This window comes from Microplitis demolitor, chromosome 5, assembly GCF_026212275.2.
Source record: "Microplitis demolitor isolate Queensland-Clemson2020A chromosome 5, iyMicDemo2.1a, whole genome shotgun sequence".
Classification (NCBI taxonomy): domain Eukaryota; kingdom Metazoa; phylum Arthropoda; class Insecta; order Hymenoptera; family Braconidae; genus Microplitis; species Microplitis demolitor.
In genome coordinates this window covers 2523888-2544493 of record NC_068549.1, presented here as the reverse complement: position 1 = coordinate 2544493, position 20606 = coordinate 2523888, and the positions used below count along the sequence as shown (strand labels likewise).

At 31.3% G+C, this 20606-nt stretch overlaps 4 protein-coding genes across 8 annotated transcripts; 1 reads left to right on the top strand and 3 right to left on the bottom strand.

Moving 5' to 3' along the window:
* Nucleotides 1-110: 110 nt before the first annotated feature.
* On the bottom strand, nucleotides 111-4836 carry LOC103577153 (succinate--CoA ligase [ADP-forming] subunit beta, mitochondrial). 2 transcript variants are annotated; one of them, XM_053738996.1, is made up of 8 exons: nucleotides 4822-4836; nucleotides 3568-4007; nucleotides 2850-3109; nucleotides 2607-2769; nucleotides 2038-2302; nucleotides 1648-1952; nucleotides 1467-1586; nucleotides 111-1398 (listed from the first exon to the last, which is right to left on the bottom strand). In XM_053738996.1, the coding sequence occupies exons 2-8, from the start codon at nucleotides 3610-3612 to the stop codon at nucleotides 1228-1230; spliced, it is 1329 nt and encodes a 442-aa protein (XP_053594971.1). In that variant the 5' UTR covers nucleotides 3613-4007; nucleotides 4822-4836; the 3' UTR covers nucleotides 111-1227. The 2 variants fall into 2 exon arrangements, with proteins under 2 accessions (XP_053594971.1, XP_008555900.1); XM_008557678.3 differs by lacking the exon at nucleotides 4822-4836 and having other exon boundaries at nucleotides 3568-4060.
* A 698-nt stretch (nucleotides 4837-5534) lies between these two features.
* On the bottom strand, nucleotides 5535-12197 carry LOC103580080 (DNA topoisomerase I, mitochondrial). The gene is made up of 9 exons (XM_014441656.2): nucleotides 11861-12197; nucleotides 11490-11535; nucleotides 10771-11182; nucleotides 10053-10698; nucleotides 9576-9755; nucleotides 9407-9507; nucleotides 7364-8788; nucleotides 7129-7278; nucleotides 5535-7042 (listed from the first exon to the last, which is right to left on the bottom strand). The coding sequence occupies exons 1-9, from the start codon at nucleotides 11900-11902 to the stop codon at nucleotides 6940-6942; spliced, it is 3105 nt and encodes a 1034-aa protein (XP_014297142.1). The 5' UTR covers nucleotides 11903-12197; the 3' UTR covers nucleotides 5535-6939.
* A 213-nt stretch (nucleotides 12198-12410) lies between these two features.
* On the bottom strand, nucleotides 12411-15415 carry LOC103577154 (mRNA cap guanine-N7 methyltransferase). The gene is made up of 6 exons (XM_008557679.3): nucleotides 14935-15415; nucleotides 14698-14863; nucleotides 14365-14621; nucleotides 13421-13602; nucleotides 12945-13360; nucleotides 12411-12659 (listed from the first exon to the last, which is right to left on the bottom strand). Exons 1-6 carry the CDS (start codon nucleotides 15202-15204, stop codon nucleotides 12580-12582), a joined length of 1371 nt encoding a protein of 456 aa, XP_008555901.1. The 5' UTR covers nucleotides 15205-15415; the 3' UTR covers nucleotides 12411-12579.
* Nucleotides 15416-15529: 114 nt separating this feature from the next.
* On the top strand, nucleotides 15530-20582 carry LOC103577155 (histone deacetylase 6). 4 transcript variants are annotated; one of them, XM_053739709.1, is made up of 8 exons: nucleotides 15530-15614; nucleotides 15704-15889; nucleotides 15963-16069; nucleotides 16197-16631; nucleotides 16705-16802; nucleotides 17137-17503; nucleotides 17583-17642; nucleotides 17823-20582. In XM_053739709.1, exons 3-8 carry the CDS (start codon nucleotides 16013-16015, stop codon nucleotides 20052-20054), a joined length of 3249 nt encoding a protein of 1082 aa, XP_053595684.1. In that variant the 5' UTR covers nucleotides 15530-15614; nucleotides 15704-15889; nucleotides 15963-16012; the 3' UTR covers nucleotides 20055-20582. The 4 variants fall into 4 exon arrangements, with proteins under 4 accessions (XP_053595684.1, XP_053595685.1, XP_014297141.1 ...); XM_014441655.2 differs by lacking the exons at nucleotides 15704-15889; nucleotides 17583-17642 and adding an exon at nucleotides 17693-17752 and having other exon boundaries at nucleotides 15533-15614; XM_008557680.3 differs by lacking the exon at nucleotides 15704-15889 and having other exon boundaries at nucleotides 15533-15614.
* The last annotated feature ends 24 nt before the right edge of the window (nucleotides 20583-20606 follow it).

Here is a 20606-nt window from a genome sequence, read left to right as displayed (position 1 = left end):
TCAACTTTTGAGCGCTGATGTCACATTAGACATCAAAATTTGACGCCAACTTGCCTATCAAGGTAGCTTCAATATTTTGTTAGAAACGGTAAAAAAATACACAGCATACAGTTACGATTATTAATTAATATTTATTATAATAAACTACTAAATTAATATAAAAATAAATTTATTTAGTTGGTAATTTTTGAGTTTCAAGTGATTATTATTCAGAGGTAAGTTTTCAATCATTATGTTTTGAGTATTTGCTGTCATCTTTTACTCTGAGGATAATAACGAAAATGATCCCTGATAGCCAAAAGCTGTTGCAGTTTTATGATTTTATGAATTACAATTGAACGGAAAGGATTTGAACAATGATTTTAAAAATGAGCGTGAGTGTACCAGATATGAGACAGTTTATAAATTTTAAATAAATAATTAAATTCAAAAAACTAAATAATAAATTTAAAAAAAATTAATTTGAGGTTGAGGGAATTTAGTGTTTAAAAAATAATCAGTAAAGTTTTTATGTAATTTATCCATTTTATTGGTAATAAATAGTGAATTAAATTGGCAAATGAAAATTAAATTAGCCAGTTAATAATAATAATTAATAAAAAATAATTTTATATACATTTATATTATTATTAATTATTATTTATAATTAAATCAATAGCTTCCGCAGGACAATTGGAAGTATTATTTATTTATTGAGTTTAAATCTTCAAATGACGCAGGCATTTAAATAAAATAAAATCTTAATACTGAATCGCAGATCTGTCGATCTAAAGCACTATAATAAAAACGAAAATAATAATAAAATAAAATAAAAGTGCCTGCTAATTATTTTATTAGTTGCTGCTACTTTTTGTTAAACCGAAATTTTTCATTCAACTATTTAACGTTCTTCATATTAATATTATTTAATTATATATCAATATGATAAATATTTGAGTTAAACAAATAACATTTATAAGTCTGTCAGTACCGCGAAGCGATATGTGTATTAATTTATAAATGTGTTTATATTATTAATGAAAAATGTAATTTTCACATGCTTGCCTTTCTCTGTTTGACTTTAACATAAATTTTATAAATAATTATGGCAAATTGATAAAAACAGAAACGTTAATTTAATTTATAGACCTTCACTATCATAGATTTTTTCGCTTTAATTTTAAACGAAATAATTATTATATTTTTTTAATCTCAATTATTTTTAAAATTTGATTATTGCCGGTAAATTTATGAAATTTGAGGAATTTCAAAATTAACACTGAGATTGGCTGAATGGGCTAATTTAACAATTGTTGATAATTTAACAGCAATACGAGCTGCTTCATCAAGATCATCAACTGGTACAATTTTTAGTCCTGCATTAGCAATCAAAGCTTTAGCTTCATCAACATTTGTTCCCTGTAATTAAAATAAATTAATTAGTTATCACAAATATCGATGATAAAATTAAAAAAAAAAATATTTACCTGAAGCCTCACAACAACAGGAATCTTCAGATCTAATTCTTTTGTTGCAGCAATAATACCTTCGGCGATTACATCACATCTCATGATACCTCCAAAGATATTAACCAACAAAGCATGAACCTAAGTAACCAGTAAAAAAAATTTATAAAATCATTTTTATAATAATAATTATTTATTTTACCTTAGGGTCAGATGTAATGATTTTGAAGGCTTCTTTTACTGCAGATGCAGTAGCACCGCCACCGACATCCAAGAAGTTAGCGGGTTCTCCACCATGGAGCTTAATAATATCCATGGTAGCCATGGCTAAACCAGCCCCATTAACCATGCACCCGATGTTACCATCAAGCGCAATATAATTGAGCTCGAACTTGGCAGCCTCGACCTCTTTGGGGTCTTCTTGAGTCCAATCCCGCAGAGCGAAAAGTTCTTTTTGCCGGAACTCAGCGTTGTCATCGAATCTGCACTTGCAATCAAGGGCAAAGTCTAAAAAAAGTATTTTAAATAAATTATCATTTCAATGGCAAGTATTCTTAGACATCACTATCGATCTTTCAATGACTAAACTTACAGTTGCCTTGGATGTCTTCGGCAAGAGGATTAACCTCAAGCAAAAGTGCGTCTTTCTTCAGAAACATGGCGTAAAGATTTAAAATAATGTTAGATATGTAGTCTTTGACGTGTCCCAGACCAAGTTTTTCGGCGATTCTATTCGCCTGCTCTTTAGTAATGCCTTTGTTGATGTCTATTGGTTCATACATAATAGCATCTGGGTTCGTGGCTGCTACTTCCTCAATATTTACACCTCCTTGACTTGAGGCAATTATCACAGGACCCTAAATAATCAGTAAATTATATATTTTCTCATAATCCTAGGATCAAAACTTAAAATTTCAGTGTCTCTAAAGTCTCTACTATTAAATGACAATTTAACAGTTGATCACACCATTGATCTTAAATCGTTTCCGGCTGCTGACATTGAAACTAAGTTTCAATGCAGGTCATCATAAAAAATCTAGTGTGTAACTTAAGATAAAACACGATTTCCACCCGCGGGTGATGTCAGCCAACTTCACCCTGGTCTAAAATCGTTTTGTTTCATCCCCCGTTATACAATATACTAATTATAATTATATTTACTCCAAAGGCTCGCTCCATCATGACAGCAAGATAATATTCTTTACGAGGAAACATTCTCTGTGCAACCATTACGGCATTACATATTCTGCCACCCTCACCAGTTTGTTTGGTGATTAATAATTTTCCCAACATCTGGGCAGCTAAAGCTTTGGCTTCTTCCGGTCTATAGATCCAAAAAAAAAAAGATCAATTATTATCAGCAACATAACTCGAGCTAGCAAAGTAATTTTTAAAAATACATACGTCTCGCACATCTTTACTCCACTGACAGAGCTGTCTTTAAAGTGGCCCTTTCCACGTCCACCAGCTAAAACCTGTGCCTTCAGCACGATATCCTTGGTCTTAAGGCTGGCAGCGAACGCAGCAGCTTCATCTGGAGTCTTAGCGACTCCAAATTTCGGAGTTGGTATGCCGGCTTCATTGAGCAAACTGTAGGAAATATGCTCATGGACATTCAATCTTCTTACCGGTTGTTTCACCAGCCCGTTAGTTTTTGAAAGAATCTAAACAAAAAAATCCGCCATTTTAAATATTACCCAGTAAATTTATAGACCAAGTTATGAGCACACGGGATATTTAAAAGTTCTAATAATAAATGAAAAATTGGTAACGTAATAAAAAATAACCTTGAACTATCTCGAGTGTTAAAAAATATAAAAAATTTAATGATAACATTAATTATCGTTACACAACAATTAACTCAAAATAAATAATCAAATAAACAAGGTCATTGGCGCAATGTTTTGCGATAAATTGGCTTCAAATTATCTGACCCTGGCGCCTAATTTAGAGACTTGACACAATCTAATATGGAGATCACTCAATGTTCAATGTTCATTAGTAGCCGTGAACTAATTATTTCATTATTCGTAATAAAATTAATTAACCTGCTAATTATTATAAATAAAAGTCAATGAATTTCAAATAATTTTAAAAAATAAATTACAAATAAATAACTTACTTTAGAGTTTAAGCGGACAATTGTCCGGGACAACATGGTGGCCATGTTACTTGGATGCACTCAGACGGTAGCAATAGACTGTCAGCTGGTTCTCGGCTTTTGTTCCTTCTGTCTACCACCAACTTCAATTATTACTTTTTATTTTTATGTTGTGACGCGGACTACAACTACTACTGAACCTCGTGGCCACACCTTATTGTCTTTTTTCATATATGTATATATTTGTAAAATACTTTTATCACATAAATCGTATCGTGTGCTGCGTACTGTATGATTCAAAAAAACATGTGACCAAAGACCAAAGACTGAATGTCCTAGGGCCTCTAGATGCCTCTAGATACAACTTCCCCCTCTTGGAAAATTCCTCTCCCCTTACGCACTTCCACGTATGCGTACACTAATTACACTGTAGTTGATAAGCGCAATTTCAAGTGGGGAAACTAACAAAGTTTTTAAATTTTAACTTTAATATTTATTGTTATTACTACGGACGAGATTTAAAAAAAATTTTTGCAATAAAAGTTGTTCAAAATTTAATTTTATAAAAAAAATGTCTCTTGTAATTTTGTCATAAGACTAATAAGAAAGCCGTTATTTTAAAATTAAGATTTTGGTAATTATCAAAAATTTGAATCAATCATTATGAATCTTAATTTTGGAACTACGGTGAAAATATTAGTCGCATCAAAAAATGTTTTAAATAAAAGTTGTTCAAAATTTAATTTTATAAAAAAAATGTCTCTTGTAATTTTGTCATAGGACTAATAAGAAAGCCATAATTTCAAAATTAAGATTTTGGTAATTATCAAAAATTTGAATCATTTATTATAAATCTTAATTTTGAAATTACGGTGAAATTATTGGTCGTTTAAAAAAATCATAAGAGACATTTTTTTTATAAAATTAAATTTCTTACAACTTTTGTTTGAAAATTTTTCTGATAAAACCAATGTTTTTGCCATAATTTTCACGCATAGATTTTTAAAAATCTTTTGTATAAATTTCAAATCCCGCTCATTTATTTAAAATAAAAATTAATCTGCTATCTTTTTCCGCGTTCTCAATAATAGAAAATGCACTTTCATACAGATGGTTTTTACTATTCATAATTATTATTTTATCTATTGACACACTATCAAATAAAAATTAATGCTTCTGATAAACAGAAAATTGAGTAATACGTCTGTTAATAACGATATCATATAACTTTTACACTAGAAATAGAAGATTGTCGAGATTACGATAGTAACTTACCAATGAATAAATATATGTACTGTAGAATAAGTAATTTATATTATTTATAATATTTAAAAAAATATGTTATGTCTAAGGAATAAATAAACCAACTTTTAAAACAAAAACGCAGTTTGAGTTTACAATAAATTATTATAATTTATTATTAAAAGACTGAGATCAAAGTCTTATTGCGACACGATTTAAAGATTAAATGTGAGGAAAATTATATATGACGTACAACAAAAACATTAATATCTAGTCACATAATCTAATCTTATCAGATCATACACTTGTAAAAATATTAAAATATAATTACTTAATCATAATTATATCTAATAACTAACCCTTTGTTTCATTTAAATATCTACTTCATATATTTTCGCACTTTTCTAGTAAAGGTAAGCGAATTTTATTTTATATAAAATATATAAATATCACTGGTGATAAATTCCAATGATTAATAAAATTATTTTAATTAAATTAAATGTCTCTTATAAATATTAAATATATGAATGCATTTAAATCTGCCTAATTTTTAAATTTAAATTTAAATTCAATTTTCAGCGCAAATTTTTTTTAGTAGTTTCACACCTTATGAAATTTCTTACTCAATTATTTTATAAATATATATATAGTTTCAGACGAATTTAAAATAACGTAAAATTATCTGTTGAATTTTAGCGGGCGTGTATTTTTAAAATTAAAAGAAGAGAATAATAATAAACAATTAATTGAATTATTACTTGATTATTTATTTATTTAATCGCATACTTATGACAATTTATTATTTTAAAATTTAATTTAATTTTTATAATTTCTACTTGCGTTCTTAACAATTAATACAGAAAAAATGTCTGTGTCGTGATTAACTTAAAAAATAAAAACTTTCAGTCACTCGACATAGAGATGTCATTTATCTTGATTACAATAAGATTAACGTAACTAATAATTAATCCTCCCAGTTATTGATTGTTTATTACGTTAACTAAATCATTAATTACCAAAGAACTTAAAACGCTTTGATAATTAAATATTGTGTTAATATACGTTATTATATTTAAATTCATATACATATACATGTATGTATATATAATATTGGGGACATGCTACAATATAAATTCGCATTAATATAGGCTGGTTATTGTATGATATAATAATTATAAAAAGTAAATTTATTTATAATTAAATTAAATTAAATATGAGTAATAATCTTGTGCTTTAAATCTATCGTTGTATCGTAATTTTTCTAACGTCACTAAATCATTATTAAATCATAATTTATGCGCTTGACATATTTGCATAGTGGGACGATGATTATTTTTAAGAATTTTTATTTATAATTATAATATTATATAGTATTAATTATCATTATGTATATATTTAGTTTTTGTTAATTAATCATTTTTTAAATGTCTAATTTTAAAAAATCAACACCGCTTGTGCCCAAATTGAATGATGTGATTAAATGTACAGCATTGTTTTGAACGTAGCATATACATCAAGTTATACATTTGTACACTAAGAGACATTATTTACAATATCAAATTTAAATAATAAACTTCCTTTTTTTTTTAATTACTTGAAAAACAATAAGTCCATTATTTTTAAACCATTTAATTTATCACTTTTAAATTTTATTTTTTCGTACTTTAAGTTTTTTATTTCAAGTTTTTATTTTTATTACTTTATCATCTAAGATACACTTCACACAATTATTCATTCGTTACACTATATAATATTTATATAAAACTTTTTTTTTTTATTATTTTTACTACGCAATTTTCTTTTTTTTTTTTTTCCTTTTTTTTTGTCAGCACACTCACATTTTTTTTTCCATCAAATTATAACTTATTAATTTAAAAAAAAAAAAGAAAAAAAAAATCTATCTGATATATTCTTCTTCAGTGTAACAAAGACGAATAATCAAACTATGGTGCCACAGTAATTAAAATAATAATAATTAAAGTGGCAATTTAATTTAAAAAATTTTACTAAATAGTCTGTCGAAATAGTGAATAATCAACCATTTGACTTTATAAAAACCATATTTATATGTATATATATATATGTATGTATATACATATAAATATATGTATAGTTATGTAATTACACATAATTTAATTATAATGAATGTTGTTAAAAAACGTAATCGGGTCCTGCCATGTCTATCGCCCATCTGAATTTATCACGCTGAGTTTTGTTGTAAATTTTTTCAATCGGAACGTCGTGTTTTTTGCACCTGTAATAATAAATTTAATGATTAATAATAATGTTTATTTAATAAAAATAAATAAAATTAATAATTCAAATATTTAAAATTATTACCATGCAACAGTAATTCGCGGATCAAGATAATTGAGCTTAGACGTTCCCAATGCAATTGCTTTGTTTTCATCACGATCAGTTCGTTGTACTTCTAATTTAGTCAGCTGCTCTTTCAATCTTTCCAATTTCTTCTTTGCTTTTTCATGTAAACTAAAAAAATAACCATTAATCAATCAATTAATTAATAATTATTATTACAAGATAAAATTCTAAAAATAAAAAAAACAAAGCATACTCTTTAGCTTTGACCGATCCATGCTTAGCTTCCCGCTTGGTGTCTTTGACCTGTTCCTCAGCTTCCTTGATAGCTTCCTTCTTTGCTTCAATTTTGGCATTCAAATTTTCCATCGACTTGTCATGGCCTTTGGGTACCGAACGCTGATGGTTACAGAGAATAGCGACAGCACGATTAGCTCGATTGTAAGCAAGGATTTTTTCCGCCACCGAGTAATCGGGATCAGTCAATTGATCCAATTGCTGTTGTAAAGTCCAAGATGCGTTGTATGTTCTGAATACTTTGGCAGTGAGTCCGTCCATCAATTCAGTAAGATGTTTATTCAATACCGCGGTATTGAGACGGTCGAACAAATCGTCACCGTCAGATTTATTTTCTTTAAATAACTGAAGATTTTTAAATACACGTTTTTCAACTGGTACCTCATTGTAATATCTTATGGAATCTTTACCCAGAAAATCAAATACAACGACAAAATCTTTTCCGTCTTTATGTTCGTGTAAAGTTATGTGTTCAACACGCAACGAACAACAACCGACAGTGTCTGCTTGATCTTCATCTTTTTCATTACCAGCTCTCAGAGCCAGTTTGTCAATAAAGTACAGTGCCACAGCCCTTTGTCTAATACGCATTTCTTTGCTCTTCCAGTCTTCACGATACTCTGCACGTATTTTGTCTATTGATTTAGCTAATTTTCTAGCAGTCTCATATTTCTGCCAATCTTTTTCACCTTTTAATTTACTTGAGGGATTCAACATCACATACTTTACTTGTCCCTGAACATTTTCAGTCCAAGACGCAAGCCAGGTCACTGTGGGATCGTGTCTGACTTCCCGCCACTTGTACCCAGCCGGTGGTTTTGGTATCACCGAATTCTTTGAGCAATTTATCGATACATCCCCAGGCATAACTCGTTTCTTAAGTTTACCCATTTTCGGATGCTCACCACGCCCTCGGAATAAACCAGGCGGTTCTATTTTAAAGTTACCTATTTTTTCTCTATGACCGTCAATGGTACAAAATCCGTACTCTTTAGTTATCTCTTCATTTTTTTCCTTAAGCGCCTTCTTCTCTTCTTTCGTCATGGCCTTACGTTCCTCAGACTTTTGGACAAAGTAGTCGTACATGGGACGGAAATTACATTTACTCAAATCTGTTATTACTTTACGTTCCGATTCAGACATAACTTCACGCCAGTCTTTGAAGAAATTTTCATTAAATACTTTCTTCGTGGTATAGTCGTGTTCCAACATACGAGCGTAGAACGTCGCGACTTCTTCAGTTGCTTCAGTGAGTTTCATTTCTTTGCCGTTGTAATAAAACTTTACCGATGACGGCAACGGCTCGTAGTCTGGAGCAAACACGGGTCCTTTGTGCTCCAAAAAGGTCCATTTGGTGCCATCCGACTTTTTCTCTTCCTCCCACCTTTAAAAATACAATAAATAATTTTTAATAACGAGACTTTAAATAAACTTCAATAATTTGCTGGCTGTCTCAACTAACTTTATAATCAACCGAGATTTTTTTGCTAACGAATGCGAGCATAACCTAAAGAATCTACAGTTATAATTAAAACTATTATACAACTTAATACGAGCTACATGTCTAATACCATAGCTATCAAATTTAAATAATCTCCGTATTGTTTTCGTCAAAAATAAAATCCTCGTTCGCATTTTTATTTGGCTTCCCTATCATTCAATTAGCGACATTATTTCATGCTCCGTTTTCAGCAGTAACTTTATTGCTGAGTAGAGTAAAAAAAAACTTTAGTATCTGAAGTAAATAAAATAGCAGATTTAAAATTTAAAAGACTGCATCGTCATACTGATAAAGAAAAAATAAAACAATTAATAAGTAATTAAATTTGTGTACACTGTGGAGACACTTATCGAATTACATGAATACTAAAAGAGGTTATGCTGATTTGAACCACGTGGTACGACGGAGCTCAAGTGATGTAAGAGTTGGCCTACATTATTTCAACAACTCAACACTTTCATTGTATATTCAAAATAAAAAAATAAAATAAATTTTTTTTACCATTTCCAGACTTCAGTCTCCTCTTCCTGCTTCTTCTTTTTCTTCGGACTAGGTGACGTTGTATTTACAGGTTTAGCTGCTGTTTTTTTCTTCTTTGTTTTCTAATAACAAAATCATCAGTTTTAATTATTAACATAAAATATAAATCATTAATTATTTGATATCTTACAGATTTAACTTCTTCCTCATAGTCTTCTTCATCTTCATCATCAGAATGTTTTCTCTTCTTTTTTTTCTTAACAGCTTCCTTTTTAGATTTCTTTCTAGCTAACAACGGGACGTCATCCTCGTCATCAGACGACTCAACTTTTCTCTTTGAATTTTGTGAATTCGCAGGCTTGCGTATACTCTAAAAACAAATAAATAACCATAAATTAAATATTAAATTGTCATTACAACAATAAAGCATACATTTAAAATTATATACACGCAAATTAATGAATATAATACTCTAAATTTATAAGTAAGTTTGTAATCAAACGGCAGTTCTGTTTTTAATAAACATTCTGGACTTTCATCATAATCTCCATAGTCCATTACTCGACAAAATTTAATTTAATTTTTTAAATCTACTGATTAATTTATAGCTGACAAAAAATATACGTATATATATTTATAAAACGTGAACATAGCAACGAAATCATACCAGCGGTAAGTCTTCATCAGAATCTTCTTCTGTCTTTAGAGTAGAATTTTGTAAATCAGACAGCCTGGTGTCATTACCGTCAGACGAGTTCATACTATTTTGCTCCTGTTTATAATCCTCGTCATCTTCTTCATCACGTTTTACTTTCCTGTCTTCATTATCATTACCATCGTCTTCATTGATACAAAGCCCATTTTCACTATTAGAGTCTTCCTCATCCTCAACCACTTGACTCACTTGTTCTTCTTTAACCTGAGGCTTTTCCTCTTCGTAATTGACCTGAGAATTATTATAAACCTGACTCTTCTCTTCCTCTTTAACAACAACCTCTTCCTTAACTTCAGTTTTGTCGCGATCCTCGCGACTCTTCTTATCTTTGTCTTTATCCCGACGATGCCGATCCTTGTCTTTGTCATGACGATGACGATCTTTGTCAGATCTTGAAGATTTATCCTTGTCATTCGATGAAGAATGAGACGTGGAATGTCGATCCTTGTCCTTAGAAGAACTGTGTCTACGATCTTTGTCTTTAGACGACGAACTTTTGTCTTTATCTTTGTCACGGGAAGAATCATGATGATGTCTATCCTTATCTTTACTCCTTTCTTTGTCTTTACTGTCTTTTGTTTTTGAACTTGAATGATGCCTACAATAAAATAAATTATTAAATAACAGCTTCATTAAATCAGCTAATCAATAAATAAAAATAAATAATTACTTGTCTTTATCCTTAGAACTCAAACTAGATTTATGATGATCCTTCTTGTCTTTATCTTTGTCTTTGGTTACCGAGCTGCTACTCTTATGCTCCTTGTCCTTGTCTTTGCTAGATGAGCTACTTTTCTTATCCTTATCCTTGTCTTTATCCCTGCTACTGCTCGAACTATTGGCATGCCTGTCCTTGTCTTTAGAACTAGATCCATTTGACGAGCTGTGTTTGTCCTTATGCCGATCCTTGTCCTTTTCCTTGTCGCGATCTTTACTCCGATGCTCGGACTTGTGGCTCTTTTCCTTGTCCTTGCGATCCTTGTCCCGATGTTCAGACTTATGGGATCTCTCCTTGTCTTTACGCTCGGACTTGTGCTCTTTCTTGCGATCGAATCCATTCGACATACCATTCATATGAGTGTCTAAATAAAACAAAGTTAAAGAAAAATATCGATTAGTCTACTGAATAATTAACGCGCATCTACATCTACCCCAGCTCAGCTCAACAAAACCACCCGAGCACGTGCTACTCAATAAACTCAACAATAAAATAAGATACTTTTTTTTTCTTTACAAAACTCTAGCTTGTAAAATATATCAACATATTATCAGACTAAAGCTATAGATTTATTTATACGCGGTTAACCTAAATGAGAAATTTCTAGAACTTGAATTAATATAAGCGCTATCAGATTTATACTTTACGTATTGTTCTTTTATCCTCCTTACCTCCATGATTCCCGGCTGCGCTGCTGTTTTCCTTGGCCTTTTTTTCCTAAAATAATAAAATTAATATGAGAATACTTGATAAATAAATTATTTATCATAAAATAATAATTAGGGACTCAGTAAAATAGCCGATTGTTCAAGTAAAATATTAAATTTAAACGACAAAATAAATAAATATGAGTAATAATTATTAAGCTACAATGCTCTCGGGACTTAGTCGCAGACGCCATTTTGGGACTTTGAAAAATTTCGCGTCTCTAGCAAGCGTACCGTATTTAAAGAGTAAACTGACTTAATATGATGGTTTTACAAGTAATTAAGTGCGTGGACCGATAGATATTAATTAAATAATAATAATTAATGCAACTTACGGACTCGGAATTCGGCCTGGCGGGCGTTTGCTCGACTTCCATTCTGCCTCGGCCAGACTAATTTTCTTGCGATTTTATACTTATACTTAAACTTATAATGTGAAAAAAAAAAGTGTTAGCGACAGCAAGCTTCTGGTAGTGATGACGACAGGTAACTAAGACCTACTGGCACTGGCGGCTGCTCTTTACCCAGTACTAGCTCATACACTGTACGCGATTTAATGTAATGTTGGAACTGCAAGGATTGGAGACAAGTACTGGTGTAGATATACACCTACAAGTACGAGCGATTGTAAGCTGTACTGGCTCAGCAGCACGAGCAACTACAAGCACAAGCACAAGTGATAATCCGAGTGTCCAGAACACAAGTGAGAGTCTCGAATGGTCAAACGTAAAATAGCTAAGTGCCACGAATCCGGAACTGCGCGTGCGCTCAGCTCCGGGGCTCACGTGACTTCAGTTCTTTTATTTAATTGGTTTAAATTTTAGTTTATTTTAATATATTTTACTTATACTTATGTAGGAAATTAATGTACGTATGGACGGATGATAAGAGAATTGAAAAAAATTTTTTATTTCAATAATTGTACATTTCACTTATTTATGCAAATATTTTTTTTATTAAATCTAGTCTTCATTATCAATGTAAAAAACACATTTTCTTTTTTTTTTTTTCTTTTTTTTTTTTTTTTTTTTTTTTTTTTTATAAAATTAAATTCTCACGCTTTTGAATATTCGGGTTTCCCTTCACTATTCCATGAGGTTTTCATTTTTTTAAAGGCTATCACGCCGTACAGAGCTGGAAAAATATTAAAATTTATTTTTAGTATTTGAATAATTGAGCGAAATTTAAATGATACTGAAGTTGACAGACAAGTGACAGTTTTGGATTTAATTTTTAATAAATCAATTACAGAAAAAAAACTAAAAATATGCACATGTAGAAAATTAAAAAAACTATAAATGCAATTTTTTTAAATATTTTTTTTTTTTGTTATTTATAGTTTTAAAAAAATCCAAAAATTATTGGACGTTGGCTGACTTCGGTATTATAAATAAAAGGCGGGGATTCAAATGCACTTACATGATGCTTCCCATTCGGCAAGTGTGAGAGTACCAATTTTACGATGGTCAGGTTTATTTTGCATATACTGGATGGCATGTTGATAGTCATCAGGATTGTTACCCTTCAACTCGGCTTCATGATATGGCGGATATGATTCCATAGCTTGCATTTTAGCTAACAAAGATTTACCATCAGCATTACATCGCGTGTAAAATTCATTGAAACGCTCAAACGACAGAAACTCAAGCCCGAATTTAGCGGCAAGTTTTTTTAATACTGTAATGTTGATAAGGAATTCTGGACAGTCAACAACACCTTCTAGGTGGAAATTGTACTTAGCACCAAACAATGGTATATTTTCTTTGTCACATAAAAACTCAACACTGTACACACTATTTCCAAATTTATTACCATCTGCTTGTCTCCATTGATATCTAAAATATATTATTTTTTAATAAATTTATTAATTATTAATTAATTAATTAGTAACTTACACGAGATCATTAGCATTTGGAATGGTCGCAATAAAATAACCACCAGGCTTAAGACTCTCACTGGCATTTCTTATCATACATTCAGCTTGTGGTAAGCTTTCAAAACTATAATGTAAAGCAAATTGACAACTTACTAAATCAAGTTGGATACTTGCGTCTTTATATTTTTCTCTTAAACGTACCTGAATCAATTAAATTATTAATTAATAACTTTTGTAAATTCAAATTTGAACAATAAATAGAATATAAATTATTACAGTTCTGCAATTAGAAAATACGATTCAAAATTAAATTTAAATTTGACATCAATTGTTAGAGATGATACTTTTTACTGACGTTTAAAATATGGAGTCAAATAAATAATAATAATGAACTGCAAAATCAATTATCAGTGGAATCAGCTGACATGGAACCCATTGACAGGGAATGGTTTTAAATTATGAATTATTTTTAATGGTATTTTCTAAAGAGAATAATAATGATAAGCTTTTAAAAGGAAATAATAGAGATTAAAAAAAAATAATACAAGTTAAAGCCATTCTCAGACCTCCACTTTTTAAAAATTTTATCAATTGTTCAAAAATAAAAAATTGAAGCAATAATTGAAAAAAGGTGGTATAGATTAAAAAAAAATTACTTACAGTTGATACCGATCGGAAATTAAACGAAATTTGTTAAGTAAATTTCAGTAAAATCTTCATGTCGATTTTAAAATTCAAATTTTTAAACTTTGGAAGTTAAAATTTATTCAACAAATTTTGTTTAGCTCCTAATTTTTTTTTAAATTCTACATCTCGGCGAAACTGTGCTTTTTTCACTCAAGATTTCAATTTTTTTTTTTAATTAATTAATAAAATGTTAATACACTTGACAATTGACGTTGAAAATTTAAAAATAGTGGGGGCACTGCCTGAGAATGCCCTTAAATTATGATAGTAAATTACCTTCGTACAATCAGCAGCAATAAATTCAGCGCTAAAAATTTTAGCATAACCACGATTATTATTCGCTTGATTAGCAACATCTTTATACCGACTCTCGCATTGCTGTACAGACATATCAGCAATGTCAGTGCATATTAAATGTGATATGACTCCTTGCTTCCATTTGTAAAGATCGCCACCTTTACCGCAACACATGTCGAGTACTTTAACTGGAGTACCATGTGGCAGTGCGTCTTTTATCTTCACCAGATATTCATCTACGAAAAAGAACACCAGTTACATCAAGTCATCAACAATGATGATCAATTTCTATCCATCACATGAACTACTTACTTATCAGCATACTTTTCATCCAGTTATTAAAATTTCTCATAAAAAAAATCCTGCTCTGGGTTCTGTGAGTCAAACCTCGCTCTGGAATAGCATTGTAGTGTTCAGCGACAACTTCTGCATGAACTCCAGTAGTTTCAGCATTTGATGTTGCCGAGGCACTGGATACCTAAAGAATTAATGAAATACTTTAGTACTTAATCCAAGAAAATAAATAAATATTTGCATAAAAATACTTACGCTCAAATCCTGTCCAATATTTAGCAGACTCTCTTTCTTTTCGTCATCTTGCTCTTGTTTATTTTTATCACTTAGACGATTTGCTGGTGCCTCTGACGTGTCATCAGATTTATCAGCACCAGATTCACTTTCACACACTTCTTTTTCATGGCTTGTTTTTAATCTTTTCGGTTCACGTTCACACTCTTCTTTTTCATCGGTTGTTTTTAATCTCTTCGGCTCACTGGGTCCATCCGAACCGGTACCATCAACAACTTCCTTCGACGACATGATTATTAACGTCTATTCTTTTAAATCAAATTAAAAAAACAGCTTTTACTTTTTTAGAAACCAATATCACAGTCATTTTTACACATTTAATAAATTTGACAGCTGGGTTTTTACTCATAAATTAATTAATTAATAAAATAAATAAATTATTAATTTATAATTATTAATTCAAAGATTATCTTTATTAAAATGGCGTTGGTTGGACTCTTTTTTGTACCTAGAATTCGAAGCACAAATTAGTGCGGGTTTTCATCAAATAAATTTAAACCATCAACAATATAAATGATTTCCATTGTAAACAGAACTTAATACACCAACAAACCAGAAAAAAATATAACGTTTTCTAATTTTCTTTTTTTATTTCGCTTGAGTAATTACTTTTAAAAAAAGTATTATCTGGATTCAAATGGGTAAACAATTGCTGGTCAACTCTTTTCTATCAGTTTTATTTGTTATTTTTAAAAATTAGTTCTCAATATTATTATTTTTATAATTTCAGTTAATTAAAAATTCTTATTATTATTATGATGATGATAATTAATAAAAGATGAATGCTTAAATAATATGAAAGTAAAAAAATGTATAGGAATTTAAATGGATAATAAATAATTTTGCGTGGGAAGTTTGTCGCCCACATATTTAAATTTTTTAACATCAATATAATTTGACATCAGTGGATTTATCAGTGACACATTTAAAATAATTTTAATAATTTACTATATATTATTTTATCTAAAAATTACTTTTATTTTTACTAGCTTGAGTTTTAAAATATTTAAAAAAATAATAAATAATTATTGAATGAAAAATGTCTGGGAAACAAAAATCATGGAGCAGCAACAAAAATAAATCTTCATTATCAAAAGTACTTGAATAATTCATAATTTTATTTAACTTAATATTTATAGCTTTTGTTATCACACTGATAAGATTTTATTAATCATAATATTTACTATATGATAATAATTTAAATAATATTTAAAAATCCTTAGGTTAAACCGTCAAGTGAATTAATAGCTGCCAAAAAAAAAGCTGCTGCTGAACACAAATTAAAACTTCAACAGACGAGTCAAGTACCAGATACTAATTTTATTCACGATATTTATCAAAGTGCAATGGATTCACGGGACTTAAGTCGCAAGGACACTGGTCTTGTTTATGACAATTCGATGGCGGAGCATGAATGCCTGTGGGATAAAAACTATCCCGAGTGTCCAAAGAGATTGACAAGAACTCTTGAGCGGTGCAATGAACTGGGTTTGATTAGTAGATGTAAATTAATCAGCCCAAGATTGGCTACGGACAAAGAATTACTTCAGAAGCATACCCAAAAGCAAATAGATATTCTAAAAGCCACTGATGGATGTACTGATCTCACAAAACTTGAAGAATTATCTTCAAGATACGACGCTATTTATATTCATCCAGTAAGACAAATATTGAATACTAACATTATAATTTTAACAATTTATATTTTATTTAATTTATTATTAATTTTAGTCAACATATAAATTATCAAGATTAGCAACTGGATCAACAATTAATTTATTGCAATCCATTTGTAGAGGAGAAGTACAAAATGGAATGGCAATTATAAGGTATTGACTAATCATTTTATTGTATTTGTTAATTTAACTCTTCAATTTATAACATCAACAAAAAATTAACTCTGCGTATGTATACTGGGTCTTTGGAGGAAAAAAAATTCTGTTTTTTTTATTGTTCTTCAGTTTTTGTTAACAAGAATTTTAAACTTTTGACTTTGTCAACTTCTGGGCCATGTATTAGACACCTAGAAGTGATCCGGAATATTTCCAGATTTTTGAAAGCCTATAAACTTTGAAAACATTTCCCTAAAAGACCCAGTGCACATATCGTGTCTCCAAAAATATAGTCTATACATGTGAGATTAAAAAAATGATATTCATTTAGACCACCGGGACATCATGCAATGAAATCAGAGTACTGCGGGTACTGTTTCTTCAACAATGTAGGGATAGCTGTTGAGTCAATGCTGAGAGACAATCTAGCAAAAAAAGTATTGATCGTTGACTGGGATGTCCATCATGGACAAGCGACGCAGCAGATGTTCTATGAAGATCCTCGAGTCGTATACTTTTCGATTCATCGCTATGAGCAGGGCGAATTCTGGCCTAATTTAAGAGAATCTGATTATCATTACGTAGGTGAAGGCGCGGGAATTGGGCATAATTTTAATATACCACTAAATAAAACTGGTATGACGAACGCTGATTATCTGGCGATCTTCCAACAGGTTTTGTTACCTATGGCATATGAGGTAGTTAATTTTTTTTTAGTTACTAAAGTATAAGACATAATATTGGTGCTAATGAAATTTAAATTTTATTTACCATCAGTATCAACCGGATCTCGTTGTAATTTCAGCGGGTTATGATGCAGCACTCGGTTGCCCTGAGGTAATTTTTGTAAAAATAATTATTAATTTCTTTTGTTTTATTTTATTTAGTTTCAACCTGATCTCGTTGTCGTGTCTGCTGGATTTGATTCCGCGGTTGGAGACGAGAAGGTGGTGAAATTAAAAAAATAAAACAATTACTTGTCTTTTATTTTATTTATTAATTATTTTATTATTTTAGGGTGAAATGAAAATAACACCAGCATTTTATGCACACTTGCTATCACAATTACTTGGACTAGCTAGTGGTAAAGTAGCAGTAGTTCTCGAAGGAGGATATTGTTTAGAATCTTTATCAGAATCGGCAGCTCTGACTTTGCGGTGTCTGTTGGGAGATCCCTGTCCAATGATTTCGAGCCTCGAGGCTCCTTCCTTAAGTATCCGCGATACTATTCTCAATGTAATTTATGCCCAAAAACCTTATTGGAGTTGTTACGAGTACCAGGATATTTATAGCATACACTCAGAAGATATCAAAGAAGAATGTGAACGTCATCTTCCGGCAGTAGTTTTCAAAGGCACTGAAACAAAGCCGGCAGTTTATGAGACACGTAATTGCTATCCAGTTCAAAGTGAGATTTTTCTCAATGACATCCGCAATCAGTTGATTTCCCTCCAGCTGACGACGAATTTAATAAAATCTCCTAATCGAGTTTGTCTAGTTTACGACGAGCGGATGCTGAAACACTGCAACCCATGCAACAATAGTCATCCTGAGCAGCCTCAAAGAATCACCGGAATATTTTCCAAGCACGAAGAGTACGATTTACTCAAACGTTGCTACCGAATCCCAGGCCGCGTGGCCACAGAGGAAGAACTTCTCTTGGTTCATACGGAACTTTACGTTCAAGTTATGAAAGGTATTGAGAAACAGAAAATGTCTGAGGTTATTAAACAGTCACATGTCTTTGAGTCCGTTTATCTTCACACAGAGACCTGGTCAAGCGCCTGTATAGCTGTGGGTTCAGTTCTACAGGTCGTTGACAGTGTATTGAATGGTGAAAGTCAATCAGGGGTAGCAATTGTACGTCCACCAGGGCATCATGCAGAGAGAGACGCAGCATGTGGTTTCTGTATCTTCAATAATGTCTCAATTGCCGCGCGTTACGCAGTTGAATTTCACGGATGCAAACGTGTGTTGATACTTGACTGGGATGTCCATCATGGCAATGGAACTCAAGCAATATTTGAAGATGACCCCAAGGTTCTATACATTTCAATTCATCGTTATGACAACGGGTCATTTTTCCCCTCGTCAGTTCACGCCAATTACAATGTCGTGGGAAATGGCAAAGGTGAGGGATTCAACGTAAATATTCCATGGAATCGTAAAAAAATGGGCGACACCGAGTACATTGCGGCATTCCAACAAATAATTATGCCAATAGCCTATCAATTTAATCCGGAATTGATTCTAGTGTCCGCTGGATTCGATGCATGCATTGGAGATCCTCTTGGCGGCTACAGCGTTTCTCCAGTTGCTTATGGTCACTTCACTCACTGGCTGTCATCTCTGGCAAACGGCCGGTTGATTTTAATTCTCGAAGGTGGTTACAACGTAAACTCAATCTCTTATTCAATGACCATGTGCACGAAAGCGCTTCTTGGTGATCCTCTGGCACCAATAACACGCAGTACAGCTGCCCTCTGTACATCTGCTATTACGAGTATTAAAAATGTTCTAAAAACGCACAAACGCTACTGGCCAAATCTCGTGTTTCAAGCAGCACTGCCTAAAGAAAATGTAATACCTCAACCCGCTAGTGTGAGCGATAAAATATACGACGTGAGTCCTGGAGCAGAGTCCAAGATACTTCAGGAAGAATGGCAGTCAGAGAAAAATAAAATACACGAACTGGCTAAAGAGATGAAGGGGTTAAATGTAAATCAGAGTGAACATGTCACGAAGTGTCCAACTGGCGCAGATAATCTACAGAAAGCCAAACCAGAAGAAGAGAAACCTGGATCCAGTAGTTCTTATCAAGAAGTCAGACCGGGATCGTCTAAAATGTCCAGCGATCCTCCCGAAAGTAGACCGCTCGTTGATAGTCTGATGTTTGCAATAATACCTCTGAGTGATTGTCCTCACTTAGAATTGATAGCTGATGTTCCTCCGCAAGGTATCGACATAAACTCGCCCTGCAAAGAGTGCAATAGTACCGCCGAAAACTGGATCTGCCTCCACTGCTACAGCGTCAATTGCGCAAGAAATATCAACCAACATGCAATTCTCCATGGCCAAAACGAAGATCATCCTATGACACTCAGTTTTACGGATCTGTCTGTCTGGTGCTACGGGTGCGAAGCCTACGTCGACAACCCGCGACTCCATGCTGCTAAAAGTGCCGCTTACCTCAATAAATTTAATGAAGAACTTCCTTGGACTTATGACGAGCCGCGCATAGAAATGTGAAAAAATTTATTTCTATTTAAATGTTTATCAAATATTATAAACATCGTTAACAATTATTTAAATCAAAACTACATTATTTCATTAATATTTCTTAGCCAATTCAACTCCACTAATAACTTAGTCTTTAAATTCAAAATTATTTCTCATTTTTCGTAATTAATTTTACTCTTGCCCAATTATCTAACGAAATAACCAACAGTATATTAAAAGAGAGCAGTTTTTGTAAAACTTTTTTTATGTAAATACCAAGTTGACAAATTTAACTGGTTATTAATAAAAGAAAAATTCGTACTCTTGCACTTTTAAAAAAATAGTTATCCCAATTCATTTGCCTCTCAAGTAAATAACTAATTGATAGTAATAAATTGACGAACCCCATATTGAATAATTATTTTTTAAATTATTGTAAGTGAAAAATCTGTGCGCAACCTAAAAGAGGGGGCTTATTTTTTATTTGTATTGAAGAGTATATTTTATATACTTTTAAAAAATAATAAATCAATAAAAAATTACCATAATTCAAAATCAGTTTTTTTTTAAATTTTTGTCTTA

Coding starts and splice junctions, on each gene's coding strand:
- LOC103577155 (XM_053739709.1), top strand. CDS start 16,013: ATGTCTGGGAAACAAAAATCATGGAGCAGCAACAAAAATAAATCTTCA. Junction 16,070..16,196: donor ATAAATCTTCATTATCAAAA/GTACTTGAATAA, acceptor AAAAATCCTTAG/GTTAAACCGTCAAGTGAATT. Junction 16,632..16,704: donor ACGCTATTTATATTCATCCA/GTAAGACAAATA, acceptor TATTAATTTTAG/TCAACATATAAATTATCAAG.
- LOC103577153 (XM_053738996.1), bottom strand. CDS start 3,612: ATGGCCACCATGTTGTCCCGGACAATTGTCCGCTTAAACTCTAAA. Junction 3,110..3,567: donor TTGTCCGCTTAAACTCTAAA/GTAAGTTATTTA, acceptor TTTTTTGTTTAG/ATTCTTTCAAAAACTAACGG. Junction 2,770..2,849: donor GGAGTAAAGATGTGCGAGAC/GTATGTATTTTT, acceptor TTGGATCTATAG/ACCGGAAGAAGCCAAAGCTT.
- LOC103580080 (XM_014441656.2), bottom strand. CDS start 11,902: ATGGAAGTCGAGCAAACGCCCGCCAGGCCGAATTCCGAGTCC. Junction 11,183..11,489: donor CGCAGCCGGGAATCATGGAG/GTAAGGAGGATA, acceptor TGTTTTATTTAG/ACACTCATATGAATGGTATG. Junction 7,043..7,128: donor CCGCGAATTACTGTTGCATG/GTAATAATTTTA, acceptor TTATTATTACAG/GTGCAAAAAACACGACGTTC.
- LOC103577154 (XM_008557679.3), bottom strand. CDS start 15,204: ATGTCGTCGAAGGAAGTTGTTGATGGTACCGGTTCGGATGGACCCAGT. Junction 14,864..14,934: donor ATATTGGACAGGATTTGAGC/GTAAGTATTTTT, acceptor TTAATTCTTTAG/GTATCCAGTGCCTCGGCAAC. Junction 14,622..14,697: donor GATGAAAAGTATGCTGATAA/GTAAGTAGTTCA, acceptor TCTTTTTCGTAG/ATGAATATCTGGTGAAGATA.